We start from the raw sequence: 12,451 nt of genomic DNA on the forward strand, positions 1-12,451 counted from the left end.
TGTTTGTCAAAAAACTTTTTTTTAATTTTTCGGGCTTATAATTAAACTTATTGATTTGTGCTTTTGGAACAATGTTTGGAACAACTAGAACAATCTATTGCGGTATCAGAATGTTCGATTTTCGAAAAGTGGGGTGCCAGCTCAAAAAATCATTTTTTTTGTTTCATTCGAAAACCGTTTCGAATGAAGTAATATCACTTTGGAACAATGTGGTACAAAGTCAGAACAATCTGGAACAACTTTCAAAATTATAAATTTCAAAAAGTGCCAACTTTATACACTCAACAAAATAGCTTGTATCTTAGAAGATATTAGTCTTAGGACCCATGTTAATTAGAACTTTTCTTCTTGTTTTGATCAATACTTGCTATCAAAATATGTGACCTCTTTTTTTTAACACCCTGTATACGTACACACACACACACACACACTGTTCGCCAGCAAGCGCGCTCGCCCGCCCGACAGGGCGGACTCGCGGTGGGTGCGTATGTATATATAATAAGACATACGCACCCATCGCAAGCCCGCCCTGTCGGGCGGGCGAGCGCGCTTGCTGACGGGGTGTGTGTGTGTGTGTGTGTGTGTGTGCGTGCGTGCGTGCGTGCGTGCGTGAGTGCGTGTGTGTGTGTGTAGTAGGCATCTTCTTAGCTTACAAACTCGATGTTTTTGTACATACAGTGTCCAAAAAATACATTCATTTTATGCAACTCTTTTTGCTAATAATTTTCTAACAAACAATGAGCGACGGCTAAAACCTTTGGATTGTCACTCAGGATAGTGTCCTTCATGATATATATCAAGGTAGAGGTCATTGGAGTTTGCTCCGTTATAGTCAATAATTATTCAAAAAAGTCCTCTACCTTTTTCCTAATAACTTTGTAGATTTTTAGTTACTAACTAGATAGCATTAATACTTATCTCATTTTACAAATAACCTTCTTTAGTTATTAATTAGAGAACATTGGTGTATTATATTATCTGCCAATCTTCTTTAATTAATAACTCAGAAATCTACGTCGTTATTTGCAAATTGGTAGAAGACTTTTTTATTTATTTATTTTTTTATTTATATTTATTTATTTTTTTTATTTATTTTTTGTTTATTTATTTTAACCTATAATCTTTCCTTAACACATTAGAATGATATTTTTCTGTTTGTATGCAACGCTAGATGATAATAAATCAAACGGCATTAATTCCACCGCGAATGTATCAAAGAATACGGTGTGTATGTGTGTGGAGGCTCTAAATGCGAGGCTCTCTGCGCTCTAACTGTAAATTAAGAGTTTAAGCTGGCTTTATCTATGAAAGAAACACCACTCGCACACACGCGCGCACATACACAGCAGTGTCGTACCATATAACTGTGAGATGGATTTAATTGAAACACAGGCGATTCAATATTTCGGAAAGCACTTGACACAAAGGTGTTAGAAATACGCTACATGGCCAGAGGGGAGTTAAGTATAACGCATAATCAATGAAGCTATTATTAGGAATAGATGGGTGTTATAAATGGCCGGGTAAAAAGAAAGCGATATTTTATTCACATTACGATGGACGTCTCAAATAGGAAATTGAACAATTAAGCGAAATGACACTCGATTATATCAGCGCTGTGTTCGCGCATACGTTCGTCATGAAGGCAGTGATAGAAACTATGATTCCCGAGCAGCACGCATCAGCACGCGAGGGTATACGCAATACTCATGCGACTGCTTCCATAAGCCTCGATACGGTTGTGTGTATTCCCTCCCGTGCTGATGCGTGCTACTCGGGAATCAAAATTGCTACACTAAAAAAAAGATTACGACGATTTGGTAATAATTATCCAGCCTGTGTTATAAGTATTAAATTTTAGTACCTATAATACAGGCTGGACAATTATTACCAGATCGTCGTAATCTTTTTTTTCACTGCATGGAGGCAAACAAGGACAAGTGGCGCTAAATAATATCGAAAGCGTTTAATAAGTACAAAGGGTAAGCCGACCGATTACACGAGGTTACATAATAATATAACGCGCATAACAAAAAGAAATATAACTTAATGAAACAAGAGATAGAAAAATTACACGCATGTGTATGTGTGTGCGCGTGCGTGCGTACATACGTATATGTGTGTGTGTGTGTGTGTGTGTGTGTGTTCGGGCGCGTGTCCTTGTTCAGAATTACTTATAATACAGTATGAGAGCATTTCAAGAAAAAAAATCGCGCTACATATATACGAATGACGTTGCACCAGCATGCACATTTAATATCAAAGGCGGCTCAACGCAGCGTTATTTTAGTACATAATTATAGCACGTCCGTGTCCCGTGTGACCACGTACAAGTCAGTGCGCCGATAATTATCACCTAGGATTGATCGATCTGTGCACGATTCCTAACGGGCCACTTAAAACGACACATTACCGCCCGTTAAATTACCGCCGGGACTCTCTATGCACGCCGTATATGCGGCTCTTTTAATCTCGTCATTAGCGCCCGTGTACTTATTTTTCGACAAACACACGATGATAATTTACGATAAAGCTCCCCCTTTCCGCCTGTCCGTGTCCCTTCTTACGTTAATTATTGCATGTCGACACATTATTATCCCTAATGTTCCGCAATTGCGTATACTGCTGACTAACCGTGCCGCGTATGCCGTTACTCTGGAAAACACATTGCGTCTTTTGGCAAGCTCCACACGCCTCCAGACGAATGCGGCACTCGGACGCGTCCAGACCGAGTGTCGCGATTGCGTGTTGTTACATTTTTTTCCATTTGCGTCAATGATCAACGTTACACTAAGCGAGAGATTTATCCTCGCATTCACTCTATATTAGCCGTGCAATTTTCTTTTATTATCCGCGATATCGCACGGGGAGCTTAATTGACGGCCGTTCTATACTTCCAGGCTAAGCAACGTGCACAACGAACATTGCGATTTCACTCGGCGTCATTGTGTGGCGACGTAATCGATTTGCATCAAGGAGCGAAATTACGATCGCACGACCTGATCCAGAGTTTTCAGGAAAACTCACGTCACCCGTAATTCCCGTAATATATAAGTTGCTCCGCGCGGAATACGTAAGCTTAGCCCACAAGTAAACTCTACAGAGAATGAGTGGATTATACGGAAAAGCTGCAATTCGAGTGAATAATTCGCAAAAGAAATTGCATGGCTGCGTTACCGTATATTCAGCAATTGTTGTACTACTTGAACAGTGTCTATTAAATATATCACAACTGAAAGTTTTCCTCTGGTCAAACTTGCCAAACAAAACATCAGCCAGTTAAAGCTGTCAATATTGACACACCTCAGTGTTGGATATTAATCAATAAAAATTTTCCTTGACTGAAATAATCGACAAATCAAAATGAATTCAATCGTCATGTATGTAATCAGGAGTAATATAGTCGATTAAAGAAATTAATTAAAATCAGTGTCACATCAAAGTTTGATTAATTAATTTCATGAATTAACAAAATTATTTAGAATTTTATATATGTAGAAAAGAAGTTTGGTTGGATTAGTCAATTTCTGATAAAATATCAACGAACTAAAAAATTTCAGTTGGTGTTACCAAAGTTCAAGTCAATTAGGAATCGTATAACTTTAACAGGAATTTCTGGTTCGTACAAATTTTACTAGAAATTCGCTTAATTCAACCAAATTTCTTTTAGCAATTGCTTAATTTTGATTAGTGATATATCGATTATTCTAGTAAGAGAAAAAAGCCAGTCAATTAATGCTCAACACTGAGAACAAATTTAATTTTGAAAATGACTGTATTTGCGCCAATTTTTTAATTCAATACTATACCTTCAGCCGAATTAATCCTCTGCGGGGCTCATATTTTTTGGAACAGTTCAGAGTTTCTGTCAGATCTGGGGACAGCTACATAGTGTAACTTTATTGAAAATCAATATCTCTGGACATATTTTTCCAGGGATATAGAAAAGTTTTAGTTATAAGAGAGTAGCGCAACAATATCAAAATCTGCAGATTTTTGCGCCGTTTTAAAATTTTCCCATAACCTCCCCACAGACCCAACATTGCACACGGAGGGTTAAATCTCGAGTTGCACAACCCCAAATAATTTCCCCAAATTTGCGCGCGCTTCAGTGCAGTCGCACTGGCGGCTTGAAAAGCACCGCGGCCTCCCTTCGCCCGGCAAAAAATCGATTTCGAGTTGTTCCAAGAAAGCGTTATCAGAGAGCGCTCTTTTTCTCTTCTCCGAGGGAAGGAAACCCTACGCGTCATTCAACATTAATACCTACGCAAGTGGTGAAGTACACTCGCACACCCGGCGCCGCGCCGTGTCGCTCGGCGCCGCGTCGTGTCGCGTCGCGTCGTGTCGCGCCAACCCCCGATGCCGGCGCGACCTGCACGCCTGCTCGACGTGCAATCGTGCATCCCTCCGAGAGAACGAGACGGGGTGGGTGTACGATCGTGGCCCTCGCGCTGCGTCATTACCACCACACGACGACGCGGCACATCGACGACGTGCACGCGGAGGGTCGTGCCGCGCGCGCGGCGGTCGTGCATATTTACGCGGTGGCGGTGGCGATACATCGACGGGTCTTGCCCGAGGAATGACTCAGAGGCACCGCTCTCCGTCGTCGTCCTCGCGCGCGCGCGCGCGCGCGAGCGAGCGAGCGAACGAACGCGTGCGGGACGACGAGGGGGGTGGACGCCGCGGTACAACATCGCCACCGCCACCGGCGGCCAAGGGGGTGGAGGAAACGTGGCTCGGCTGTATTGCGCAGGACGTCGGCGCCCTGGCGTCGCGACGACCCGCGCGGGGCGAGTCAGGTAGGCAACCAGGCAGGCAGGCAGGCAGGCAGGCAGGCAAGACAGGCAGGCAGACCGGTCGGTCGTTGCTTGGTGCCTTTCCGCTGCGCTCCGCGGCACAATCGCACGGAGCACGTAGGAAGCAGTTCGCGAGAGGAAGCGTGTGCGAGCGAGCGAGCGAACGAACGAGCAAGCGAGCGAGTAGATCAGATCAGATCATCATCCACCACTACCACCACCGCGACCACCACCACCACCACCCCCGTGTACCTCGTTCATCCTCTGCAGCGGCGTGCGTCCGCAACGCGTCCTTCCGCCGTCCACGCATTCTTCAGTTCGTCGTAGTCGCGTCGCGTCGCACCTTCCGCACCGCCAGCACCTACCTCTCCTTCTTCCGTGCGATCAAGCGAAGGAGAGCCCGACGCGCGCCGACGACCTGACGCGGCGTGATCGCTCCCGACGACGACGAGGACCGTTAGATCGCCGAGGCGCGCGGGGGATCCACGAGGAGGGCTCCCCGCGGCGGGGGTGAGAGCTACGGCGTCGGGTCCCGCGACGACTATGCGCGTGATCGATCGCGCGCGCCTCCGCGATCGGCCGGAGATGTGATACCGGAAGTAGGCCAGGCAGGGTTGACCTGCGTGGGCGGGCGTGCAGGTACGTACGGCCGCGGGTGCGTGCGTGCGAGTACGACGCGTAGGCCGCAGGTGTGCCGCGTGCCAGGAGCCAGCAGTCGTAGAGATGCGCGTCGCCGCGACGGCCTGTCCGTCGCCGACGTGCCCGTCAACGACGTGTCCGTCGTCGTCGTCGTCATCGTCGGGGAACCTCCGTCGGTGCAGACCAATCGACCTGCGACTGCTCTGCATCGTCTTGGTCTCCTGGATTATCCTCGATCGGCCAGCCCTCGGTCTACCGGATCCACCGGAGCTGACGACCGCGGAAGGTAAGCTCTCTCTCTCTCTCTATCTCTCTCTCTCTCTCGCTCTCTCTCTCTCTCTCGCTCTCTCTCTCTCTCTCTCTCTCTCTCTCTCTCTCTTTCTACCCCTCCTCGTCTCGCTCTATCCTCGTCTTCTTTGCACTCTCGTATCGTTCGACCCGACATTCACCCCTGACCCCCTGATCGCCGCGACCAAAGGTTCGCGCACGAGCGGATGTTTTAATCGCGACGCGCTATGCGTCCGTGCTGCTGACTTTGCAGCAACTTACTTTTGGCACCGCGGTGACCTTTACACGCGACTTTCGCGCACTGTTGTTCGATATAGCTGCACGAGATGCAAACATTAATGATTACGGTGTTAATATAGAGTGCCTATGATGCGCGAGATTGTCTGCACACGTTGCTTTGTTTCCTTTTGTTTTTTAATAGCTCATTGCAAGAAATTTAATGTTAAATCTCGCGCATTTCACACGTCTCAATTTAGCTATTCTGATTCATTCAACAAGGAACGCGTCATGCATCGAGCGATATTGCTACGTGGCATCGTTCATTCAAGGAAAACATATTAACAAATGACGCAACTGGTCTGCATGTGACATTATACTTCACATATAAAATATGTCAAAGGTGTACATACATGTTGCCTACACAAATTCTTTTCTTTTAACTCTCTTTTAACTTCTTTTAACACTCGCAAAAACAGGGAATAGTGATAAAGTTAACGTAGAACTTTCAAAATGACAACGACAATACGTTAAATTGTCACACGCGAGTGTGTGAAAAATTCAACACAGAAATTTCTACACAATCGATATCTCGGCGCAAATACAATATGTTTTCCAGCGTGTATGAAACATTCGATCGCGCTCCATCCATGCTTTGAACCGCACATTCGAGAATACGAGTCACGTCTCCTCCACGTCGACATGTGTCTCAGAAGACTTTTACGAGATTTCTCCGCTCGCTATCGTTCTCAGATTAACGACGCGACAGAGTCCCGTGTTATTAATATCCTGTACCTGACGCCCTCGATGTAATTACGTAGTTTTTAACGTGCGGCAATATCGAAGGAGACATGCTTGAGCGAAAGAGAACTCAAGTTCGGCAAGGGGTAATCTCAGATAATGAGATATTCAAGAGAAGACATTCCCAGGACATCTAATGGGCGCCTGAGAGATCTCAGAGACGTCGTTTACGATCATTCGCGAGCGCTGATGATAACGCCGTGTGCTTTCGCGTGGAAGATACGCGCGAATGGCATCGTGCAAGCGACGCCACGTAAGCGATATCGCGCGATGCATAATGCGTTCGCTGAATAAGACCTTAGATCGCAATTGGCCGTAGTTATGCAAGAATAACCCCACTTATAAAACTATGATTTTTTGGTTTTTATTTCATCAATGATAGACCTTTATGTCTTTCTACACAAAAGATCCGAGCTTTATAGATATATAAAATTCATAGAAAAGCAGTTTTTATTTTCTATTAGTTGCGCCATGTTTTATCAGTTGCGTCTTTTTCACTCATTTTTTAAAGAGTTAAGCTTGTCAATGAATGCTTTTAACCCTAAATACGGATACGTTTTAGCCGGTATTCATTTACTCATACTTCCGTAAAAATAATCGAAACTCGACATTTTTTGTGCAAAAAATATCGTGGAATATGAATCTATTAATATTTTTACGATTTAATGAAGTTAGAAATAAAGAAATCAAACACATGCTTTTAAGAATAGTAACGTTTGGATAGTTTGAATAGTAAATGTCTGGTTAAATTTTATACCTATATTTAGTTCTAGAGGGTTAAAGAGAAGGAAATTGAGCATATTTAGCTCTTCTTAAATAATTGCGAAAAATCTCAATGTTATCTGTATCTTTCAAGTACACTGTTAAATCCGTAGTGTCAAATTATACTCAATTTGAGTTATTTTTAACCATTCCTATAAGTCGCCACTGCTCCTACTAAATATGTCGTTAATTTAACTAATGTAATGGAATTAAATAATTTAACTTAAAAAATGTATTAAATTTGACTAAAATTTTGTTTATTTTTTATTATGTTAATGTAACCTTTGTTTTAGTAAAAAATGATTTAATATTGTTTTAAATGGGTTGATTAGATGTAGTTGTTTTTTTAAATACATGTTTTGTGTTAAAATAGTAAATTTTGACACACATGATAGTTAAAAATAACTAAATATTATTTAACTCAAGAAATTGGTTTAAATTTGACCCTTCAATATTTAACAGTGTATAAATGTATCAAACTTTCATTTCTTCCAATCCTTCATTTTCTTTTTTAGAAATACATCCATGTAGATAGCATCATGCGGTAGATTGCACAACTACAGCCAATAATAAAGTACGCAAATATCAAGCTGTTCTATAGAAGTGTTAATTTTCTAGTAATTTAACGGAGAGTTATCGTGGAGCGACATCGTGTTTTTGTGCCGAACGCACGAAGCGTTCGCTCGCTTCTCTCCCGTACATAACGCGCGCGTCACGCGAAGAATATTATGTTATTTGCAACGTTATCCGGCGTAGGGTTAAAGTGCGAGTAAACACTCCTTACGAGACCGAGCCCGACGAGTGATGCGGTATTAATGCGTAAGACCTCGCATGAGCCGCTCGCCGTCGAAGGTAAGCGCTGTGTCTGCTGACGCGTGACGCTTTGATGTTGCAACAAATATTCCATCAAGCGTATGGACGTTTAACTACAGCGCGACAATCAATATATCGACACGATACTTCGACGCGGCGGTAAAATCAAGCTCGCGCGATTTATTGAGCTAATTTCCCTCCTATCGACTCGCGGCGCGTACTTTAAGTCTGTCGACATCTCCGAATAAGAGCTATCGATTTTTAGGACTGCCGTAAGCGTGTAAATGCGTCGCCGGTACCGCGAGCCCACGCTGCTGGCGCCCTTTTTCCAGAATCTCATATTTAGTACACGCGATCATGAATCCGTAAGGACATCGTGTACTCGGAATAAAGATCGTCTCATTACTCTGAGACGTGTTTGCTTTCGGTAACTCGTCCTGCGGGATCCGAATCCATTTCGAAGAGGAAGTATCGTCAAGCGCGAGGATATACGCAGATACACTATTTTACGACACGAAACACCCAATACATACCGATCTTCGATAACATATTGAGTGATTTTTGTGGTCACTATGATCACAGGTCATGTGACAATTATGGTCACTATGATTTTGTCACTATGGATCTCACTTATCTATCTATAAAATAAAATATTTGTCTTGTTTATTCTCTATACAACTCTAAATTTTTTGACTGATCTGGACTAAATATTGCATAATTATTCTCTACGACCCTGCGGAAAAAACAGCTACATGAAATCCGCTCCCTCTCTCTGATTTCATCCCTTAACATTTTGTGATAACTTGGGCAACATTGGTAGTCTGGCGCAAGATGCAATTGCATCTGAAAAAATTTATACTGTCGATGAAAAAATTTGTACTGTCGATGAAGAAAACAATGAAGCAAGATTAAAGATATATTGATTTGTTCAGTATTTTTAAGATTTTAAGATTCTAAATTCCTTCAGATTTTGCGATTAAGAAATTAATATCAAGTGCTTGAAGATTCTACAATGAAAAATACCACACATATGTTCAAGACAGAAAATCTCAGCGCGTGTGATACATCGTCGATATTATCTTCCCACGTGAGAAATTATTCGCTATCAACATACTTGCGTGGCTCTTATCGCCCTAAATTAATATTCACACGGAGAGAATTTTATAGTAAAAATTACTATAATTTTGCAATTTTTGGTGTATGTTTCTAGCGAGATTTACCATGTTCCTTAGCAAGACATATCTTACTAACAATTTATTCCTGGATTACTAAAAAAACGTCGAAAATATGAGAAAAATTTACATATGAAAAATTATAATGTTCTCTTCGTGCACCGTGTTTGTCTCTAAAAATATAAATAATACATGAAAGGAGAGACTAATAACTAATTATTGCAGAATTTTGATCTATTTCTCAATTACAAACTTCTATCTATTAAAGAACATAGTAATTTTCGTTAGAAACAGCAAATTGTTTAAGAGCACACTTCGATTTTTAAAATATTAATAGCATACATGAAATGAAAGACTAATGAATTACTGCGAAATGTCGATCTATACTTTGGTGTCACAAAGTCCCATAGTAATTTTTACTACAAAATTCTCTCCTGATCAACATGTTAATAAATGTATTTTAAATATTATGTTCCTTGTAATTCTCTTGGAAACCTCCGCAGACATTAGCATAATCTCGGGAGTTCTGAAACTCCGTTTTCTTGTTCAGGAAATTATTCCTCTTATCTGTCGGACCATAATTTTTCTCGAATCTCTCTCACCCCTGAACTCCGTTCGGCTCGATCGTCATAGAGGATAACAGCTAACAGACAGTTTTAATGTTTCTACGCGACCCCGAAGAGCTCCGCGCAATTTCTCGAAATTCTATCAAGCTTTCCGACATCTTTCATCTTTTATTCATTCTGTTTCTATGTAGGTTAACGTTTTGGAAGAATAGCGGAATTATGCGTCTTCTCGCGCTGAAAGATCTGTTAGTTTAGCGGCCTCTAACAATCCGCATTCATTCAATCCGCTTCCATTCGTTACTCGCACGTTAATGCATTTCTCGATACGTATGTATATTTCTGTCCGCGCGATATCTGTCGAAATATTGGAAATCTCCTTCGTACGTTTGCTCGACTTCAGAGTGGATTGTGTCATATCGTAAAATTGCATAATGTCGACCCATTGGCACTCGATTTTCGCAGACAAGTCAGTATTGCATTGTTTTATCGCGCATGCTTAACCGAATGCAATGTTCGAATCACACTAGCGATTGGCGATTGCGTCTGCGTTTATGTTTACGATTGTTTCTCGACCAATCAGAGAAGATCTGCTGGCGATTGCGTTTGGCGATTCTCGTTTAACTGTCCGTCTATCTTTTATAATCGTAGACGCAAATACAACCAATCATGCCGCCGAAAAATTCTGAGGTTTTTACGAAAGATATGGAATTTAAGCTAATTGATTTAGTAGAGTGTAGATCTATCCTGTGAAATAACATCTCTGAGTTCTACAAAAGAGCTGATTTGAAAGTGATTTGGGAAAATGTGGTTTGTCTCTTCCAATTCTATAACGTTTTGTTTACATATATTTAGGTTCAGGTTATAAAACGTATCTGCATCTAGCATCAAAACGCAATCGCTCGACGTTTGCAGTTGCTAATGTGATCGAACATCTAATCGTAAGCGCAAACGCGAGCGCAAACGCAGCCAATCGTTAGTGTGATTCGAGCATAACGCTTTTCCAGAGATTTCCTAAAGGATTTTCTAAAAACTTGTGATATAATCTACGAGTCGTAATTATTCACCGTCTTGAACACAAAAAGGAGCTTGGTGTGTGGTGAGCCAACAGTGTGATAGCGTAAAAATCTAATTGGTCTACCACCTACATCCTACGCAAACACAAGAAGAAGATAACCGATTATGGGCACGATTGCGATAAAAAGCACAGTGCAACAAGTAAAAACATTTGCTGTGTAACGGGACCTGTTGCGGAGAATAAAGACTGAAAAATTATTTGCGTCGTTCGAAACTCAGTTATGCTCGCCGTTTACGTCCGTATCGATTTCGCACACAGCCAATCGAAATGCAGTCGTGCGACGAGAAAGCATACATACACAGAGAAACGGGACATTCTAGTTTGGAAAACATCTTTACTTTTGAACTTCAAATCTTCAAATCTTTGAATCTTCAAATGAAATTACACGGCGCTAAATGGAGATAAATTACTCATAGGAATATATTTTGTATAATTCAACAAAGAGAAACCTGTGCTCTTATTACAGAAAAATAATTTTTTCATTAATGGAAAGCATAAAATATTTATGGATGATGTTTTTCAATGTGTGTTATGCTCCAGGTTTCCTATCCATTTAAAACTGATATATTCAAATTAACAATCATTGTTTCACATATAAACAAGGATATATACTTTTGTTAGAAGGATTTTATCATTCTGAATTTAAACAGTTGTTTTTTTATAATTAAAGATAAAACATATTGATGCAAGTAACTTATCTTAACGTTATGTAATCTCATTTGAAGATTAACATAAAAAATAAAGATATTTTCCAGAAAAGAATATCGTTTTATTCTGTGTAACGTAGTGTACGTGCCCTTCAATCGCGAATATCAATGAAATTTTAACACTTTAGACACTAATTTTCAGTAATTTCGCAATCATGCGCTGATAAACAGATCTACTAGTAAATTGACAATTATTAATAATTATTAATTAAGGTGAGCGTCTCTCAATTAGCAGACGTATGACATTTGTATCAATTTCGCAATTATCCTGATTAGCCTTCAGTTTATCTGAGCGTGTTCTGCCATATCGACGCATCAACGCCAACATCAGACCTAGTCTGTTGCGCCAGATCGATCAAATCAGGATGTATTCGATCTCATCCGCGCGCTCTCTCTTCCTCCCATCCGTCCTCTCGCTATGGATTTGTCGGATTAGTACTAATCTCCAGCTGAGCTAAGCTGAGCTTCCTGTGCTTACTGTGTGCCGCGAAAGTGTTATCGAATTATGTCTCTAATGGACCTGATGAAATTAAGTCTAACGATCTGTCTCTCCGTTTCTCTGTCTCTCTCTCTCTCTCTCTCTCTCTCTCTCTCTCTCTCTCTCTCTCTCTCT

The 12,451-nt window shown here is 41.5% G+C and overlaps 3 protein-coding genes across 4 annotated transcripts in view; 1 reads left to right on the forward strand and 2 right to left on the reverse strand.

Moving 5' to 3' along the window:
- The window catches only part of LOC116848424, a 34,365-nt gene extending 29,173 nt beyond the window's left edge, over positions 1–5,192 (reverse strand). Inside the window, exon 1 of the mRNA XM_032824510.1 lies at positions 5,052–5,192. Coding sequence (XP_032680401.1) covers positions 5,052–5,060 — 9 coding nt within the window. The 5' untranslated portion in view covers positions 5,061–5,192. The remainder of the gene's footprint in view (positions 1–5,051) is intronic.
- LOC116848431 overlaps positions 1–12,451 on the reverse strand; it is a 230,144-nt gene that overhangs the window by 187,410 nt on the left and 30,283 nt on the right. The gene's annotated exons all lie outside the window — the stretch shown is intronic.
- The window catches only part of LOC116848428, a 78,857-nt gene continuing 71,894 nt past the window's right edge, over positions 5,489–12,451 (forward strand). For both annotated transcript variants that reach the window (XM_032824516.1, XM_032824517.1), the window contains exon 1: positions 5,489–5,724. In XM_032824516.1, the coding sequence (XP_032680407.1) occupies positions 5,523–5,724 (202 nt within the window). In that variant the 5' untranslated portion in view covers positions 5,489–5,522. The remainder of the gene's footprint in view (positions 5,725–12,451) is intronic.

Source organism: Odontomachus brunneus, unplaced genomic scaffold (genome assembly GCF_010583005.1).
Source record: "Odontomachus brunneus isolate Ranch 3 - 2012 unplaced genomic scaffold, Obru_v1 Obru_scaffold_095, whole genome shotgun sequence".
Lineage (NCBI taxonomy): Eukaryota > Metazoa > Arthropoda > Insecta > Hymenoptera > Formicidae > Odontomachus > Odontomachus brunneus.